General features: G+C 52.2%; 1 protein-coding gene across 4 annotated transcripts in view; it reads right to left on the bottom strand.

Annotated features, from left to right (window-relative positions):
- Positions 1–19,695, bottom strand: part of DENND1A (DENN domain containing 1A) — a 541,554-nt gene that overhangs the window by 16,271 nt on the left and 505,588 nt on the right. For 2 of the 4 annotated variants that reach the window (XM_018055747.1, XM_018055745.1), the window contains exons 20-21: positions 11,576–11,632; positions 5,312–5,400 (exon numbers count right to left, since the gene is read on the bottom strand). In XM_018055747.1, coding sequence (XP_017911236.1) covers positions 5,312–5,400; positions 11,576–11,632 — 146 coding nt within the window. The remainder of the gene's footprint in view (positions 1–5,311; positions 5,401–11,575; positions 11,633–19,695) is intronic. The other 2 variants (XM_018055748.1, XM_018055746.1) reach the window with 1 other exon arrangement.

The raw sequence follows: 19,695 nt of genomic DNA on the forward strand, positions 1-19,695 counted from the left end.
TTTCCTGGCAGTCCAGTGGTTGAGACTTGGGGGTGTGGGTTCCATCCCTGGTCGGGGAGCTAAGATTCCATGTGTCTTGAATCTCACATGCTTTGAGGCCAAAGATCAAAACAAAATAAGAAGCAGTAGTAACAAATTCAGTAAAGACTTTAAAAAAATGGTCCACATCAAAAAAAAAAAAAAAAGACTGGTTAAGGGCTGGTCTTTGGTGTTACGGACAGCTCTGCCACTAACTAGCTGTGTGACCAAGCACAGCCAGCACTTCTTGGAGTCACAGCTACTACTTCTATACAACAGAGCTAATGATACCTACCCCTGCCCCCAGATTTCCATGAGGATTTAGTGAAACAATGTATGTAAAATGCTTAGCATGCAGTTTTCAGTTAATGGTAGTTGTTCTTATAAGAAAACTTGGAGGACAAGGACATTCACTTTGGCATTTTTTGCATTTGTGAAAAACTGGAACAGTTTACAAATCCCATATAATGGGTGTGGTCAGGCAGACCACACAGATACACACAGTGGGATCTTCCATTCCATGGTCACCACGGGGCTAACAAGGACATGGGGATATCGGCCTGTAAGAGTGGCTAAGGACAGACTTTCCTGGAAGTCCAGTGTACAATGGGATATTGCAAGGAGGCTGGCAGCTCTGCAAGATACATCTAGAAAAAAGACTGAATGGGAATCTGCAGAAATGCTAATAAGTGGTTGAACTGAAGTAGTGGGATTCAGAATGAACTTGTCTCTTTTCCTTAACTTCCAGATCACCTGTAAGGCTACTGGGTTATTTTTACAAACAAAGAAAATTACTGATAAAGAGCAGTTTTTTACATGGATCTGGCCAGAGAAACGCCAGGGCAATGGCTTACAGGCCCCTGGTGGCTGAACATGGACTATTCTCACTTATTTGGAACTCCAAATATCCAGCCTACAGCCAGTCAAGACTCAGGTGACTGGAGGGTGCTGTGTGTGTCACCTTTAGCAGACAAGGTATGCACTGAAAGAGCTCGGTCTCTGCGGCTGGCCAGGACTGGGCACACCTCAGATCGACGACGAGCACAAGCTCTGTCACCGCTAGGACTCAGAAGACAGCCCTATCCTTCCAGGTTATTGTGAAGATTTAAAATAAGGTGGAGACTGCTCGAAACTGTCTCCCTCCCAACTCTCACAGCAGAATGAAATTTTGCGCATGAAAGAGAAGCACCTGGGGACCAGCAGGTCATCTCTTTCCTTTGGCCTCTGCTTGCTGTGTGGTCCTGAGGGGCGGGCAGTACTGAGCACAGTGCTGCCTTTTACAGCTTGCTATCGACTTTTTCTAAGCCTTAGGTTGGATGGGAAATTGCCCCATATCTAGCAAGCCGGAGGGAAGATAAGGTGGGGCCAGGGAGCCATGCATGCTCCCGCTGAAGTAACCAAAGCCTACCTTTAACGGGGTGGGGAGCTGTGACCTCAGTGTGCCTACTGCTGCCGCCATCATCCTCATAGTCATAATTAGGTTCTTAACTAAAAGGGCTGGATGCTGCAGAAGAAAGGACTGGGCCTGTCATTGGAGAGACAATCTCTCCATTTTCCAGGCCCCAGACCTTGGGCAAGTTGTGGAAAGCCTCTCCGAGCCTCAGTTTCCCCATCTGTTCAATGGGAAAGCCACTACCCACCCTTCACGATCTTCAGGGATGTTCAGTAAATGTTACTTCTCTTACTTCTCTTTCCTTCCCCAGATAGAAACACTTAGCCATCAGAGAACACTGCCTCCTGGGCTGGAAGAGGACTGAACAGCTCTGGTTCCCAACCCCAGGGAAGTAGAGAGGAAGGTAGCGTGCAGGACAAGACACCTCAGGACACAGAGCTCTTTGGGCAAAGCCAGGAGAACAATGGACCCCCCCCCCCCCCGCCCGGGCAGCACAGCACAACTGAGAGAAGAAACTGGGCCCTGGCCCTGCCATGTTCTAACTGGATGACCTGGAACCCTGGGTCATTCGCTTTCTGAGCCTGAGTTCCCATTCTGTGGAAGGGATGCCTAAGAGGGCCTAGAAACACATCAGGACCTCCACTGTACTTGCTGCCAACTGGCCTCTGACCCACAGCCCATTCCGTCCGATTCCTCCTAATTCTAACTCTTACCCTAGGGGATCCTTGGGGCATACCATCAGTCCTGCTGTGAATAATAATGTAAGCAGCTAATACTTCTCGAGAAGTCATCACTGAATATTAATGAGCTAATGTTAACTGAAAAACAGAGGGAAATGTTATCCCCAGAAGACTTCCTAAAGGATTCTTCCAATCGCCATCAAATGGTTTTGAGGGGCTAGGACACCTACTTTTTATTGGGGAAGAAAATTTAACACAGGAAACATTTTGCTTTGGGAAAATGCAAGTCAACAAAATTTAGCAGTGGGATTCCCTTTAGGGCACCCTTTAAAATCCTAAGAAGCTCACACCTGGTAGGTTTTTGAAGATGTTTGTGGGATGAACGGATGCAAGAATGGACACAAGCTGGAAAGCAAACAAATGGACTTCGATGGAGGCAGCGGCCAGCAGGGCTGCCGGCAGGGCTAGCGGGCTCGATGAATTCCAGATGCCGCTGCCATAGCAGGCCGTGGAAACCGACTTATTCTTAATCAGCTCCATCTTGTGGTCCCCACAGTTAATTATTTAATGTGCTTTTTGGAACTAAGAGTTGGGGCAAGAAGTCAGGAGGACCAAATCCTGCCCTCTACTTCAAAGATCCTGTGTCTCTTTCTGCTGCCAAAAATCCTCCAAGTTTCTGATGCACTCTGATATTCCCAGCGGAGACAAAGATTGTGATTCAAGAGAATCCAGGCCAGATTAAAGGGCCAGGCACCGAGTTCATGTGCCCAGCACTGAACCACCCGCAACAAAGCCCCATTAGGATGTGGCTCCTGCCCGCCGGCTTGTCTTCTCGTGTCTCCCGACACAATGCTGACAGATTGGGGGGGGGGCTGGTTCTTCCCCCCAAAACAACATTTTATGAGGAGTCTGTTTTATTAAAATATTTTCCGCTGGATGCTTCCTGTGTTTCAAGAAGTTGGTCTTGCCAGCTGGAGCTGATGACAGTTGAGAAAAACACATCCAAGTGCTGTTGTGACATGGCATTTGGAAGTGGAGCACAACGGGGGGCTGGGGCAGGGAGAAGGCAGCATGGGAAGAGACGCAGGGAACACCCGGCTTATACCAGAAACGTTGCTGGCGTTATAGGAATGCAGCCCTGCCCTCCCTCCCCTCATAAAAAGAAAAAAGGGAACAGAAATTCTTGGAATGATGTTCTAAAATATACCTCCTTATCTCCTGTGGAGCACTGTTTGGTGGAGCACTGGTGGAGCACTGTTACGGTGGAGCACTGTTTGGTGGAGCACTCTTATGGTGGAGCACCGTTATGTGTGATCACAGAGAACTTGCCATTTGTTTTCTATAACTGCCAGTTTGCCAGCCCACTAAACTAGCCAACCCTGCTCCCACTGGTTCATTTCAACCTCAAATGTTTCCCCAAAAGAAATCTAGAACAAGGCAATAAAACAACACAAAACACACACAAAGGGGTACCGACCTAGTTCTGGTAATCACCAGAATGATGGGGGTACCAGACACTGGCTCTGTGCATACACTGACGAAGCAATCTCCTATCTCTGGGCTGGAAAAGCGACAGCATAAATACATGTGGCGGGGAGGTCCAAGCTCTAATCGCGAACTTGGCCACAAATGGGCAACGCTTTTCGGTAGGCTGGCAAGTGTTGGTGTGGGGTGTTTCTGGTACAATGCAAGGATATTCTGGATTTGCCTTTCAGCATCTCCAGGCCCATGACCCTCTATCCAGTACATAAAATATTATATACTGGATAATAAAATATTTAGTCCAGTTTTAAAGAGATGACTCTTTAAAGAAAAGTGACGCATTTCTTCCCCCTCGAAACAGAAATCTGAGCTCTGAGGCACTCTGAAGCGATGCTGCGTTCTCTCCACAAGGGGGCAATCATAATCCATGGCAGGGAAACAATCCGCATTCCCTTTGTGCACAGCGCAAGTGAAACCTACACCCGACTTCTGGAGTCCTCTCTTCCAAATTCTCCACCACCGCGCGTCTCCCAAGACACACAGACACACAGGTTTGAGGGCCTCCTAGGCAGGCTGGTTCGGTAACCACACCACAGTCTCCAGTGATACACCAGAGAATCCTGGAAGAACTGACGTGGGAAGGCAGGTGGGCTAGGCCGCAGCCCGGCATCTGGGAATTTCTGCTTCCTTTTGGCTCCTATTCTCGCTAGGACCTGCCATCTCCCTTAACTTCCTTCTCTGAGAACTTCTCTGAAAACAGGGCAGCCAAGAGGAGCACTGCCCTCTTTACCCAAGGGACGTCAGGGTCCCAGGGGCAATGATTTTGGTTCTCCCAACAACCCGAGGTGGATTCATGTACTTTTCAGGGCATCACAGGAAGCTGGTGTGTAGCTGCTGAGTTGTCTGGGCAGAGACCAGGGGCTGTGCACCTTGGGGACCAAGGGCAGACAGCATCCTCTGATGGAAGCGGTGCCACCTTCTCCAGATAGCGCTGAAGCCGGGGCCGTGCACAGCTGTAAGCCTCCCACATCCACACTGCTCACCTCTGGCCCTGGCGTTCCCCTTATCTACCCAACGTCTACCCAGGGAATGACTCTAAGCCAGGTCCTCTGCTTGCTATGGGGCATGAAACCCAGTGCCTGTCCTGAGGAGCTCTGGGCCCAAGAGCTAGAAAAGCAGACTCATAATGAGCTAAACGCTACGACACAGATGAGCAGAGGTGCTGGTGCGGGGGGCGGTGGATGAGGATGGCCCTGGGTGCACCGCCCTCGAGCAGCCCAGGCCTAGGAAGGTGGCGTGTGAGTGAGTTGCTCAGTCGTGTCCGACTCTTTGCAGTCCCAAGGACTGTAGCCCACCAGATTCCATGGGTCTTGGCCCTCATTAAGTAGGCAGTGCCCTCAACTGGGTTCCTAACTCTCTCCTCCTAACCCTCTATTTTCAGCATAAGAAAAAGCGGAGAACCACTTTCTGAGCTTGTCTGAGTACCCCGTGGGTGTCACCACTCAAAATCCAGCCCGGTGCCCGGCTTCCTGGCCTCTGGGGCCTCCCGCTGGTGCGACAACTGTCAGCGGAACCGACACTGAAGATCAAGCCCTGCTCCCCGACTGACCTCTTTGTGAAACACCCGCTCAGGGCTCTGGGGAAGCCCTTCAAAGGCCAGGGCTGCCGTGTGGGCTCCACAAAGCACTGGCCCCCTGGGCTCCTGCAGACAGAGGGGAGGGGAGGACGGGGTACTCACTGGTCGGGGCTTGAGACGGACGTCCTTCGGGCTTCCACTGTGATGTTGCTCTTCGGTCTTTTAACGACGTGTGGACGGGGAGGGCGCACCTAGAATGGGCATGGGGAAAATCCCCAAGAAGGGCTGAGTTGGAAAAGCCATTCAAGGACATTTTCAAGATGCAGGTAAGCAGCCCTAAAACAAACGTTGAGGGATTTTCAGAGCACAGACTTAAAGGCTGTGCTTATGATGGAGACTGTTGAAGTGGTGGCCGACCTGTGAACTGGAATCTGTGGCCTACTCAAAGGAGAAAGGCTCTTCTGAAGGGCTGGGTGTCCTGATTTGCACCCAGCGGGTGGTTCCACCTGCCTCCTTGTGGCACTGCCCTGAGGGCTCAGCAAGACACTGTCTGGGCACGACCCGGAACAAAGAGGCCCTAATGCTAAGTCCTGCTTGCCTTCTCCTGGAACCTGGAAACCAGTTTGGTAGAACAAGGAGGTTTCACTCAGACTTTGTGTTTAGGGCACACATGCCTATTTTGTTCTTTTTTACAGCCGAATTATAGGATGCTTGTTTCCTCTCTAAGTAGGAGGGTGGAGAAGCAAATACTAACAGCATTAGGGCACCAATTAAAGTCCTCCTTCTGTTCCCCTCGGCAGCCCTGTGCAAGGCTTGGTCTGGACCCTCACACAGTCTGTGTGGCCACTGCACTCACCACACAGACAAGCTTAAGGGCCGGAGCTGGGGGTATTGATGGTGAAGTGCACAGCCTCCTGGTTCACAGCCAGGCTGCAGCGACACCGTGGTTTTTTCCTACCTATGGCCTCTGAAGGCTAAGATGAGGGATCATATAAAAAGACACTCCCTTCTCCTACTAGAGCCGGTGATGAGAGTTAGGCTAAGAATTTCTAGGTGTCCTTAAAAGAATACTCGTTTGGGCCAGTCAACACTAACTGGTTTTTAAATTTGGCACCACCATCTCTGCACAATGCCAGGGGAGGTCTGGAGAGAGCCTATCTGGGAATTTTGTTGCCAGTAAGAAGGACCGAGCAGCCCAGTGCGGGGGCTGCTCCTGTTCTGCAGACGAGGGACCACCGCAGCCAACGCCACGGTTGCTGAGGTTAGTGGACAAGACCGAGACGGAGAGCACAGGCACGCTCCAAGCCCTGCGCCCTCTTCTGGAACCTCCCCCAGCCCCAAACCCCACACTGCTGGGGACACAACACAATGCCCTCGGAATACAGGCCACAGGAGCTGGCTGCACAAGAGACAAGTCTTCACTGAGTTTCATCAGGCCCTCAGGCCTCCGCACATCTGATCTAACCAGAGTTTTTCCTGTGGAACAGCCAGTTTGATCTCAGCCTGGTTTGGCAAATCAGAGATGTGGTAAAAGCCAAGTGCATTCCACCGAACTTGCTGTCTGCTATGGGGTTACTGTGACAATCCAATGAGCTCACGGAGGCAAAGCGCTGGCATGGGGCTTGGCACACAGTGGGGGCTCAATACAAGCTCATCATGCTTCCCTGTGACCTTATCAATAACAGACGGAAGACAGGGGGCATCTCTGAATTAGAAGATGGATTTACGATGGTCTCACCCTTGCCTAGCACTCCGCTCCATGCCTGTTTTAGTGACCCCCTCAGCCGGATTTTTTGAAATGAATGTTGCTGCTTGGAATCTAAGAAGCACATAATGACGTTGCTATTATTATCACTGCTATTAGAACAGTGCCTTCCACGGCGCAGACGTCCAGTCACTGGTTGCTGAGTACCCGAGTGGATCCGTCCCCCGCCCCCCCCACTAACCCTGAAATGGTTTCCAGCCCAGAGCCTGACTCCTCTGGCAGCTGGTAAGCAGGATCACCTGGTTTGCACCTGACTTTGCACCACAAAGAGGGTATGCAGTTGGGGCGACTGCTGCCTTGCCTCGGGGTCCTGGGGTGGGGGCTTCGAGAAGGTCAGATAGTAAGGCCCGTTCCCCTGTCCCTGCCCACAGCTGCTCCTCATACAATAGAGGTGGGTTAGGAATGTGAACTTGTGGCTGAAATGGGGGGATTAAGTTTGTGGCAACTTCAACTGAACTTGCAACGTGGTGAAACATGGGGAAAAAGAACAACAGAGCTAATTAGACGAGCTGAGCTGTCAGAGTGCCGCTGAATGGCTCAGCGCCAACAAACAAAAGGAATGGGTTGGCAATCAGCAGGATCGATGGAGAAGACTGCTTCATTAGGGATGATAAACCAGACAGAGCGGGAGAGGGAGGGGTGTGAGGGGGAGGGCGGCAGCGAAGGCAGGGGAGGGAGAGAAGGGCTCGGCAGACCCAGAGACAGTCACCCGCACGGCTGCAGGAACACCCAGAGTTACACGCATGTCTGACTGGTGCGGACAAAGCAGACGCAAAATTATTCTCATGGACAACCACCCAGAGACATGCACGGAGGCATGGAGATGCCAACAGACCCACAGTCTCACAAATACTCGCAGAGGCACGCACAGGAGGACAAGGCCTATGTACGGATCTCACACACACACACACACACACCGCCTCAGACGTACAGCTAGAGCCACACCAGGCACAGACACACACAGACAAAATGGTTTAATTAAGCCCGAATCACAAGACGATGCAGACAACTGGCCCGTCATATTTCAGTGATCAGATCCGTCTTTCCAGGGTGCTTAGGAGGGGTGGGGGCTGGGGATGAGGGAAGAAACCATGCGCACACACAACGCAACCGGCGCACCAGCACTCCGGTCCCAGCCGCGCTGGGGAGAAAATGCTAAACAGGGATTTAGAGCTCTGTTCAAGGGGGACTTGAGGGGAAAGTTGGGAAACCAGCCAATTCCCCACTGGATTTAAAACCTGAGAAATCTAAGTCGGCAGGGTTAAATGTGTATTGAATACAAAAGCACCGAGTACATTTGATTTTAATGGTGAGCAAGAAATAATAAATACAGAGCTTATAAAGCGCTTCACATGTGGCAGACCACAGCCTGCCTCTCCCCTGCACACCCCAGCCCACTCCCCTGAGTCCACAGACACTGGCAAGGCTTTCTTCTGCTCTTTCCTTTCTCTTCTTTTTACAAAGAAAATCTAAATCCTCTGGTCACATCTGAACTCCAGCGACAGGTGCCAGGCTACAAAGCTCCTTCCAGAAAGGCTGAATGCTGGCCCCCATACTCCCACTGCCCTGGGCTGACGGCCATACTTCTGCTGAGAATGCCTGCGGCTAAGTGACCCAGCAAAGCCCGGTTAGGGGCCAGAGGCTTCTGACATGGGAGCTTGTCAGGCCGTCATCTCTGAGGCCCTTGAAGCCACGGGGCCCACACTCCACATCTCCCAGGTTCACCCCTAATGTGCGGGGGTGCCCAGTGGAAATGCTTGCATGAGGGCACTCAGAGTGCACAGACCTGGGGCTCCGGGGAGCGCAAGGCCCAGGAAGCACAGAACTTCTAGGGCTCCCACATTAGCCCCACAGTGACCCTGCTTTGGATGAAGGTATTTGGGTGGGCAGGACTGGGCTACGTGTGTCCACCTCTTGCCAGGGATTGTGCTAGGTACTACAAATATATGACCTCATAACCCCACAGGTAGGTAGAGCAACCCATTTTATAGATGATGAAACTAAGGCTCAGAGAAGGTATGCATATGGCCCCACGTCACACAGCGAAGAAGTGTCTAAACTGTGACTGAAACTAAGACAGGCCTCTCTGGCTTCCAGGCCCAGGAGGATCAGCTCTGTTCGGCCACCTGCCTCTTCAGTGTCTCATAATCCTCGACCCCCGAGTGCCAGGCCAGTCACCTCCCACACTAGGGCAGTGCCAGAAGCACCTGCTACTCAGTGTTCAGGGCAATCTTTGCCTTCCCAAGTCCTCGGTCACTGGGGGACGCGGCTGAATTCCAGCCCCCCGCACCCCAACCCCCCAGGCTGTCTGGGTCCTCACACTGGCTACACAACCTGGTGTCAAAAGTAGCTGTCTCCAGCTTCTGAGTTCCTTCAAGGGGAGCAATCCTGCCCCGGATCCTACTAAGAGATTCCCTGCCATCTTGGATCCTGGGTCTCTCTCGGCACTTCTTAGAGCTAGCCACTGGATGACTCTGGCTTGGGAGAGGCTGCTTGGTGAGGAGTGAGGAGAGGCAGGGCAGAGAGGCAGGCCTGGGCGCAAAGGCCAGCATGGCCTCTGATTATCTCTGTGGTTTCAGCTGCCAACTGGGGGCATCGCATCTGCCTCCTCTGGGTTGTTGTAAGGACAGAGGAGCACAGTCCGAGGGACATAAAAGGTGCTCACTAACTGTCAGTTCTTCTCACCTCTGCACCCCTGCCAGGGCCTAACCCTGCTGTAGCGATTCCATAGGGAACACAAGCTACCACTGATTAAAGTTCTAAGATGGACTCTGCGGAGATGGAGGGCCCAGGGAACTTGGTATGCATGAAAGACCACAGGTTCTAGAGTCCGGTGACCCCTTTGTGTAGTTGAGGGACTTGGGTTAAGTTACTGAGCATCAGTTTTCTCATTTAAAACAGGTGGAGGAGAGGCCTACTTCATAGAGATTCTGTGAGGCTCAGCTGGGATGATATGACGAAGACTGATTCGCTGACTATGAAAATCCTAGGTGAATGATTAAGAAACTGGGTCATTCCTTAGAAGTTTTAAGACTGAAAAATCTATTAAGAAGAAGAAGAACTGCTGCCGCGTCCCAGGCCCTGTGCGAGGAGCCTTACGAATGACGTCTATACTCATGCTCACAAAAAACCTCCATGAACAAGAAGTGTATTAGAGAGGGGGGCGAGGCTCAGAGAGAGCTTCAGGACTTGCCCAGAGTCACACAAAGATCCATGCGGATCTACTCCCCAGATCCACGTTGCTACTGACTGCGCTGAAATTCTCACTAAATCACACAACACTTGACCCGGACGTTGGCTTCCTGTCCCCTAGAGCAGTTTCTCTTTGCTGTTTGTGCCTCCCACCCAGTGACAATAAGTAAAAGCATTTCAGCCCCTCGACAGCTGTGCTGACCGTGGTCTGACTGGGGTACAGGATGGCTCTGTCACGTGTGGTTGGAACTTCAGTGTCATGGCTGCCTCCACCCCAGCCCTGCACCTCCGTACACGGGAGGAGAGGGAAGGGTACACGGGAGGGGAGGGAAGGGTACATGGGATGGGAGACAGTGCCACAGAATGTTCCAACACCCACGCAGAGAAGGCCACCCATCCAACACTAGGTACGTGTGACAAGGATTCAAAACAGACACAGTTTGAGAGCACTCCTAACCACTTCTGGTTTGGTGCTATCTGATTCAAGTAGATCTTCATGCAAATAAACTCTTAAAAAAGCCAGACAGAGCTCAGCCCAGTCATCTGCACCCCTCAGCTGCCACACTTTTCAAGATGGATGTGGACACCACAGTGGGGAGGGCAGGAGGGGCTGGGACTCGGGTTTGTGGGGAAACATGACGGCCACTGGGCTGGAACTGCAAGGGTGGTGGCTGCTTTGAACAAGAAACAGAGAAACTCTTCTCTTGGTCAGCAGCCCTCACTCAGTGGCCCCAGCCAGTTTCCGTCCTACTTTAAAGGAAGCTGCTAAAGTTATCAGCATGACTGAAACCTTAGCTCAGAAGAAAAAGGACTTCACTGATGGTGAACACCGGATCTGGCCCAGTATTTTCCCAAGGCGTTGCTCTTGAGAAGACATGGATGGGTCCCTCTCCCTTGCTTGCCCATTCCCCGGTGTTGGTGGGTTTATCACATCTCGTTCTGCTTTTCTGCCCTTCCTCGGAGCTTTGCTTGGGAAGGTGGAGCCCCATGTGCGGCCCGGGAGAGGAGGAGACTGGTCTCCATCTGAGCCGGCTTGATATTCTCTGGGCGTAGCGTCTGCCCCTGGGAAGGGACATCAAATGCGTTTCCAAACCAAGATCTGGCTCAACGAGACCTCTGCTGCCAGACTTCTGTTTCCTTTGTGAGGAAGAGGCGGCTGCAGCCTTTAAAGCTCACTGGCTAGCAACGTGGCTCAAACTAGGAGACGCGCTCAAACCAGGCACACACGGCAAACAGCACACAGCAGCCCCGCTACCTACAGCTCCGACCTGCAAGTTGCCAAACTGATTCAGAAGAGACAGAAGCTCAGGAAATGCAAGTTCGGGTACATGCCACACAGAGGGAAGCTGAAAAACCCACTTCCTGGTTTTCCTTGGCAAGGCAGCTCAGTTCAGACCCCCGAGGTTTAGTCAGGTGGGGAGATGGCTCAGGCAGTGTTAGGTGAGAGGGCAGAACCACTGGCTACTCACGGGCCTCGAGCGCTGTATCTTGGGAGGCGGCGGGCGAGTGGGACGGAGTCTCTGTGGCTGCATTAAAGTGGAAACTTAAGGAATCAGTACACACAGAGGTGGTTTGACGCATTTCCACACACAGCTCCGGGCATCCAGCCACCCAAGCCAGAGCCCGAGGGCCATTTTTGATGCCTCCCGCTCCCATAGCTGGCTGCCGGCTCCTGCACACCCCATGTCTGAGGCCCTCTCCTCCACCTCCAGCTTGGATCACTGTTATCAGCAGGGCCCCCGCCTGGAGCTCCTCAGCCATTCTCTACTCTGGCTGAGAGGGGTTTTCTAAAATGCAGTGTGACCCTGCCATCCCCAGCTTCGAGACCTCTGCTGTCCCCTCCTGTCCTGGGGTGACAGTTCACCAGGGCCCTAGGCTGGCATTCTAAATCCTCTAAGACCTGGCCTCTGCCGTGCCCTACCCAGACCCCTCCCAACCTCCCCCCCCCACCCCGCCCCCTGTGCTCACTCAAAGACCCTTGCATGGCCTGAGGCTCTCAGGCCTGCTTCATGCCTGCCCAGCAGGTGGAACGACCCGCCCCACCCTGATCTGCCTGACAAACTTTGCTCGTCCTTCGAGACTCTGCCCAGGTTGGGTGCTGTCCCCCAGTGCTCTCACTCATCACCCACTATTGCTCCGTGTCTGCCCCTCTGCCCTCCTACTCCTTCAAACGTTCATTTCCTTGAGGGATTCATCCCTGTACCTTGGGGAAAATGTATCTTCTCAATAAATGTCTGATGAATAAATACAATTTGCACAAAATGCTTGGCTTTTGAATAAAAATCAGTGGAGCGCAGATCTCTTGGCTCACCCCTTGAACCCTCTGTGTCAAAAGTTAAGCTTTGTCCTCTCAATAGCCTGCCCAGATATCTAGATGCCCTGGACAGTGGGGCAGATGAAGACAGTGTAAAGAGAGTAAAGCCCACACTAGACCAAGGTCACGGACACTTGGCAAGCCCTGGGAGGCTTCTGATTGGTTCTTCGATCAGCCTTGTGGTTCACAGAGGTCCATCATTACGCTGCAAAGTCCAGACCTGCACTTCCCATGACAGGGGCCAATGGCCACACAGGGTGAGTCCAAATTAAGAAGTGTTGTTAAGTGTAAAATGCACATCGGAATTTGGAGACTTAGTTTGAAAAAGAATGCAAGATATCTCAATAACTTGTTATATTGATTATATGTTGAAATGAAAATGTTTTGGATATTTTGGTTAACTATATTATTAAAATTAATCGTGTCTGTTTCTTTTTACTTTTTAATACAGTTACTAAAATATTTAGAATTCCATATGTGGCTCGCATGTGTGGCTCCTGTTACATTTCTCTTGGACAGCACTTCAGAGCTTCACTTGGTTGGAGCTGGAGTGGTCCTCCAGACAGCAAACCTGCCTTACAATTCCTTCTCCACACCCAACTCCTGCAGGGAGAGGCTGTGTCTCCAGAGTCCCTGGATCCCTGGTGCCCAGCACAGGGCCTGTCGGAGTGGCCTATGGAGAAAGTGGGCTGACAGACCTAGTGGAGAACTGGGGTCCCTCATGGCACACTAAGAGCACATCTGGATGGAAATCAGCCTGGCTTCCTGGATCCTGTGCAGTTTGGAGTGGAGGCGAACCCACACCGGGGACCCTTCTTCAGCTGGAGGCTGTCGAGGGTTGGGATGCCACCCAGCGAGACGAGCATGGCTGCCCACAGGTGCACAGGCTGTGGTCCTCATCCAAACCCTCAACTCTCACACACACCCTCTGCTCCCTCATCATCTTCAGCTCCCCTTGCTCTCGACCCCTCTGCTTCTGGGTGGCCGCTTTCTCGAGCTCCAGAGCCCTCACCACTAGTCACCTCTGACCTGGCCGGCAGGGGTGGCAGTGGGGCTGGGGGTTTAGCAGATGACCGCTGGGGTCAGACAGTGTCACACTGAACCCAAGCCCTCCATTCACCCTGTGGCCTGCGATTCAACCATCCAAGCCTGACTTTCCTCATCTGTAAATGCAGGTAATGGCACTACCCACCTGAGGGGACTGTTAGAAAGTTTCAATGAGGTGATGTTTGGCCAGTAGACGCCAGCAACTATCACCATTAGCAGCTTTCCCACCCTCCAGCTTCTTCCCTGCCCAACCATCTTCCATCTTATTCCAGAGTGGACTTAAAAAAAAACAAAAACACCAAACATGCCCAATTATGTTCTTTGCCAGCCTAAATCTTCCTAGGGGAAGGCTGGCATTTCCTGAGCTATCTTCTGAGAAATACCATCCTGGGAGATGCATTGTATGAAAGAAGAAAAGGGGGTTCCTCTGGCAGACATGAGAAGTGTTGAGTCTTGCCCTGTTTGGAGATTCATGACGCTGGTTAGCACGGCAAAGCCTGTCAACCCTTGTGATAAAAACGCTACCCTCAACAGGCAAAACACTATTAACTCTTCCTGCCCCCACCCGCGCCCCATAAAAGTCCTGCTCCCCGTATTTTATTTGAACAGACTCACATCCCCTATAACACCTGTTAAATATTCCCTGGAAAATGCTGACTGAAGTGTTCAAAGCTCTCCAGAGTCTGGGCCCCACACATAAGCCTCTGCAAACTCCTCTCTCCCCCAACCCTGCCCCACTCATCCCCTTGCTCTCCCTGAAAGCTCAGGTGTTCTTGAAGGCTGCTCCTGAAACACCTTCCATTTCCTTTTGTCTCACTCTTGGTGCCTCCTGTTCATCCTTTGCTGTCTGTCTCAAGCACCACCTCTCCCAGGGGGCCAGCCCTGCCCTTCCCTGAGTGGCGGATGCTCTGCCTGCCATGTATTCTTGGTACAAAGGTTGTAGTTATAAGCTCACTCATCTCATTTCTCTGCTTATCCTGGGGTCTAGTGTGGTACTGGATAAATAGGTGCTCAGCAAGATTTCTGACTGAAGCTTCCTGGCACATGTAGAAGAAATACAACAAATGTCAGTTCTCCAGATTCTGTAATTATTTTGCTTTGATTGTCATCAGGAAGTATTAGCTCTTTCGCAACCGAATTTATAAATGGTGGGAGGAAAGCAGCCTCTTGACCACACCCAACCTAGAAACCAGGAGGGTAAACTAGGGGGATTTATAGGTACTGAGAGAGGGTAATGCGGTACATGTGTTCTGAGTGGGACACTGGGTGGATCACAGCAGCTCCCCAGGGCAAGGCGCTGCTAAGAAGCTTCTGCCTCTCGGATGGGAGAGGGTGAGAGCGCTGCTGAGCTGTAGCGGTTGCAGTTCCCCAAATATGCTGGGGGGCATGACAGCGGGGGACACAGGCTGAGGAGAGCTGAGTCCTCTGGGGACAATTAGAACAGGCCATAGCATGGAGTGGTAGTGACTTAGGCGGGAGGAGCAGGTGCAGAGGGAAGCTAGGAAAAAAATCAACTCAACACACTGTTCTCTAGAACATGGCTCCAGTGCTCGGGAAGCTGAATCAGGGAGTGACTGAACGTGGGGCTACGATAGATTGAGGTGAGGCCCGAGAGGACTGCATTGCTGGCCAGACTCAGTAAAAGTCATTTCAGCAAACTGGAACCCCCGCGCCACCCCCACCCGTGCTCTAAGTCCCAGGTCCAGGCGGCCTTGTCTGCTTCTTCCATGGCTCTAGTGCCAGGAGCTTATCCTTCCGCGGATAGGGACACAGACTGGAGGGAGGGGGAGTGGCCTGCTCTCAGGCCTCTTGACTGTAAATTCAGGGCCCCTCCCACAGCTGCAGAAGAGGAGACAAAACCAGAAGAGCCTTGGAGCAGAGAATCGAGAGGTCCAGGCACTTTTACAGAGAAATCACGTCACGTGTGATCCTCAATTCCCTGGCTACACGGATGGCTGGTTCTTAAGTGAGTTTAAAAAGGCTGGGCCTTTGGCAATCTTTGGCTAAGAAGAGTTCTGTTCAGCAGTTGATCTGGCACTCCAGTGGGGGCACTGGAGGTTTCAGTGGCCAACACAGGCACCTGCCTTTCTGAAAGTCACGTGGAGTCCAGGTGCAGAGTCACTCTCCCAGAATGGAAAGATCCTCCCGTAAGCAGTGATGGAACAACTGTCTGGGGCCAGGGCCTGGGAATTCAGGAGAACAGGACAGAGTCTGTCCTTAAAGGGTATATGATTCAATGGAATTTGACCTACTTCTCAGAAAAATACCTTTCTTAGAGTACAAAAAGCATTGCTAAAACCCCAAGAAATAGACTTTGGAAAGACTCACGTTCATGATTCGGCTCTGTCATTTTCTAGTTGAGTTCAATACTGGCTTTGCCATTTGGCACGTTATTCAATCTAAGCCTCAGTTAAGTCTTCTGTAAAACGGAAATAACTCCAGAGTCATGAGCACTGGCATGAGAATGCTATAGGAGGGCATGCCGGCTGTGGGAGGCTCTGGTCTGGCAACCTGCTGATGACATGACAACATCTGATCCTCTGTCCCTCCCTTAAATCCACAGGTCTTCCCAGCAGAGTCTTGTGAATGTGAGGATCTTGGCTTTCCAAGGAAGCGTGCTTTGAGCAGGGCGCTGTTGAAAGGGACTGGGGTTTTACTAATCTTTTCTATTTACATGATGTATTTTCCTTTCAAAGCAATTCTACTTCTCTTCTTTCCTTTGAGCCTCACATTCCCTGGTGAGGCAAGTTAGAGGAGGGTTATTTCCCTGCAGAAGAGGCGGCCCAGAGAGGTTAAGTGACTAACATGAGGTCACAGAGCTAGTAGCAGGGACTAAAACAAGCAGGTTTTCTTAGTCCATTGTGCTATCCTTGTCAGCTGAAACTTCCAAAGTCATCTGGAATCCTTTCTGATTTGGTTTTTCTACTCCATATCCTTTCTGAAGTAGGACTCTGCTGTTAAGAGATCTGTGCCTTAGAAAGCAGGCTGGTGAGAGAATGACTGACATCCTCGCCTTCCTTCCTTATTTTAGCATCTCTTTCCAGTGCTTTCCAAAGAATATTCTTATCTCGATTCATTCAACAAACAATGGAGTATATTTTGTACAGGTAAAGGACACAATCGTGAATAAGACCCAGTCCTGCCCTCAGGGGGTTCCCACTCTGATGGAGGGGTTATAACACAGAGGAGAGAGGGGTGCTGAGGTGTGTGGAAGTACCAAGGAGGGGCTCTTCTATCTAATTGGAGGTAGTACAGAATTTAAGTGCATGAGATGGGAACCACAGTGATCCAGCAAGACTAAGTGAGGGTGAATATGAGGATGGGGTAGGTTGGGAGGAATGGCCTGTGGAGGTCACATAATTTAAGGCCTTGAATGCCAGCTTAAGGAGTGTGGGTTTTCTCCTGAGTGCAGTGGGAAGAATTCAGGTAGGAAGGGACATATCAGAGGCCTTTGGTGTTCTTGCCGTAGAAGATGGATGGGAGGAGGTTGGGTGGGCTCCTAAGGACAGACACTCTCTTCCAGCTATGGCCTGCCTAGGCCTCCATGTTGTCAACTCACCAGCTGGCCATGTGACTGCTGGGAGATGTGGACATGAGCAAGTAAGCCCCAAAGTGTGACTGACACGAAGTCCCAGAGAAGAGAGGGACTCTTTGACCTCTGCCAGTCTCTGCCTGGCCCTCAGCGTTTATATCTGTCAGCTGTGGGGACCAGGTGAGTATGTTCATTGGATATGAAATCCACATTGATGAGAACAGCATCTGATTTGCAGCTAATTTGTTGATGCAGCAAAACACATTGTTTCCAAAAGGTCAGGAGGGGAAGCTGTGCTGGAATATCAACTTAATTACCTGGGTGGCATGGATGAGCGGGCACCCAGCACAGGGCTGCAGGGTGGAGAACACGTCACTGCTGGGCGCAGACCTGGGGCAGCTAGTAAAGCAGGGGTGGAGGCGGGGGCAGCCTGTGAGGGGGCGCAGAGCCCAAAGCTCTTGTGGCCTCCTGTGAACTGATGCCTAGTCAGTGTACTCGCCAGCCCAGGAAGCCTCATGCCAGGAATGAGGGTCATGACTCCATTTCACAGACGAGGGGAGGCAAAGACTTGCCCAGGGTCACATCAAGCAGTGGATGAGGATCAAAGAGCTCATCTCTCTGGTCCTGTGATGAATGTGGGAGGGGTCGGCTATTCCAGAACCAATGCATGGATTTCCCCAGTCCCTAAGGAGGACACACCTTGGACCATTCCTTCAACATTCCTTCAAGGTCAGAATCAGTCTCCCCACTGCTGGGAAAGCAGGCTCAGAGAGGGGAGACAGGCACTACCTAAGGCCACACAGAGGTGAAATGTCAAAGTCAGTGAGGCAACAGGCCAGACTGCAAGCGGGGACCAGAGGTATGGGGAAGCGGGTAGATGACCAGAGATGCCAAGCAGCTTCACTGAAGGCTGAGGGATATGCATGCAAAGCTTAGGGTGGCGTGGCAGCCAGGTCCTCTGCACTTCCTGTTCCAGGGGCCAGAGAAGGTGGGGTACATGCAATGGTGGCTGGAGGCATAAGAACGGTGGCCTCCAAGGTCAGCCTCAAAGCAGGTGTCAGATCCTCTGGGTCTGAATGGTGTCCTGAATTGTCCCTTTTCTGTCAGATTTTCCTCTACCCACCCAGAGGAGGCCCTTGGCATTCTCAGTGGGGAGGCAGGGGAGATGCTGGGGGCTTCTCTGTCCCAGGGATGTGCCCCAACCACATCCGCTGCCGGGAATGGACAGGGTGAAACAGAAAATTCACAATTAAACCCCGTCACTGTTTAATGAGGGAAGAGTTCACCTGGTTAATTTTCCTGGCTAGTAGCCACATCAATGCTCTGACCTGTGCATGAAACAGCTCTGGCTGGGAGAGGAAGACAAAGCTTTCTGTGGCTTTACAAAGGGCCTCTGGGCTGAGAGCAAGGCTCCTCTACTCCTCGGGAAGGGAGAGCCGCTATTATGCAAGGTATGGAAATAAAAGAGGGCTTCTTTTGATAGGCCTCCAGAAAGGAGTGTATTGAAGCTATATTTGTGTGGAGTGTCTCTTTTGAAATGCCCAACCAGCTCTCTCGGGCACAGCTCTTGCCTGTCCCCCAACTCCTGTCATTATCTTGAATCCTCTCGTCCACACTTGATAGAGCTGATCCTGCTTGCTGGGGAGGATCAAATGCTTGCCTCCGCTTCAGAGCGCCAGCGAGGGTGCCGGAGAAGACTGCGCTGGTGTCCTACGGCACGTGCTCTGTACCAACAGTGCTGGCCAGGCCCTATGCCCCTCGGGGGGAGCCCAGGGTCCTCCGGCCCTGCGGTATCTGCAGAAGCAACCCTCAGCTCCAGGCTCTAATCTGGGAGGGTGCTTACTGAAAGACGCTGCGTGGGATGGACTTCCCCATCAGAGCTGAGTGAGCAGTCTCCATCCTGTTGCACACACGGTGAGGGAAGGTGCTTCGTGGGAGCGGGAGGCGGGCAGGGGCCTCACCCTGGAGCACCCTCGCCGGGCCAGGTGTTACCCAGTATATCCCAGTCAGTTCTAAAGCTCCAGACAGAGGTGCAGCTGTGACCTCTCCTGCCCGAATCGGCACACTGCACTAGGAAGCTGGTGGGGCTGGCCTTCGAGCCCTGGTTGTCAGACTCTGGAGACAGGTCCCATGTGCCCATGGCTAACCTTCCTCAGGCAGCCTCGATGGGGGGCTGGGGACTGAACGTGGCCCTCGAAGAAAAGCTGAAGTGCCTGCCATCGGGTCTGGAAGCCAGTGTCCCTGGAGAGGGGCCGCCGGGGACTCAGCCGCCTCAACAAGTCACCTTGCGAGGCCATTCTCTCCGCTGGGCCCGTGAGTGAGAGCTGAGCTGAGAGACGGTTTCGCCTGGTCCTGAGAGCGAAGCATTCTTCCCCGATGTTGACAGGAGTAGTATTTTGTAGTGGTGCTGGTTAATTTGTAGTGGCATTTGTGGTTTGAAGCCTTGTCAAGATCCCTGATTACTTCCCGTGCAAGGAGCTCGGCTGACGGGGAAGTTCACATGCTGAACAAAAGCGGCGAGGCAGCTGGGAGGGAAGGCAGCGAGGGGGCCGGGTGACCCCGGCCGCTTGGGGGACAGAGGCGGGGGAGGGAGGAGGGCCAGCAGTGGGGCAGGGGAAGGGGGGGCCTTTTGTTTTTAGTCAGGTGCAGCTGCTCGGCCTCAATCGGTGGCATCCCTTGGCGGCCCGAGGTCGGGC

Source organism: Capra hircus, chromosome 11 (assembly GCF_001704415.2).
Source record: "Capra hircus breed San Clemente chromosome 11, ASM170441v1, whole genome shotgun sequence".
NCBI lineage: Eukaryota > Metazoa > Chordata > Mammalia > Artiodactyla > Bovidae > Capra > Capra hircus.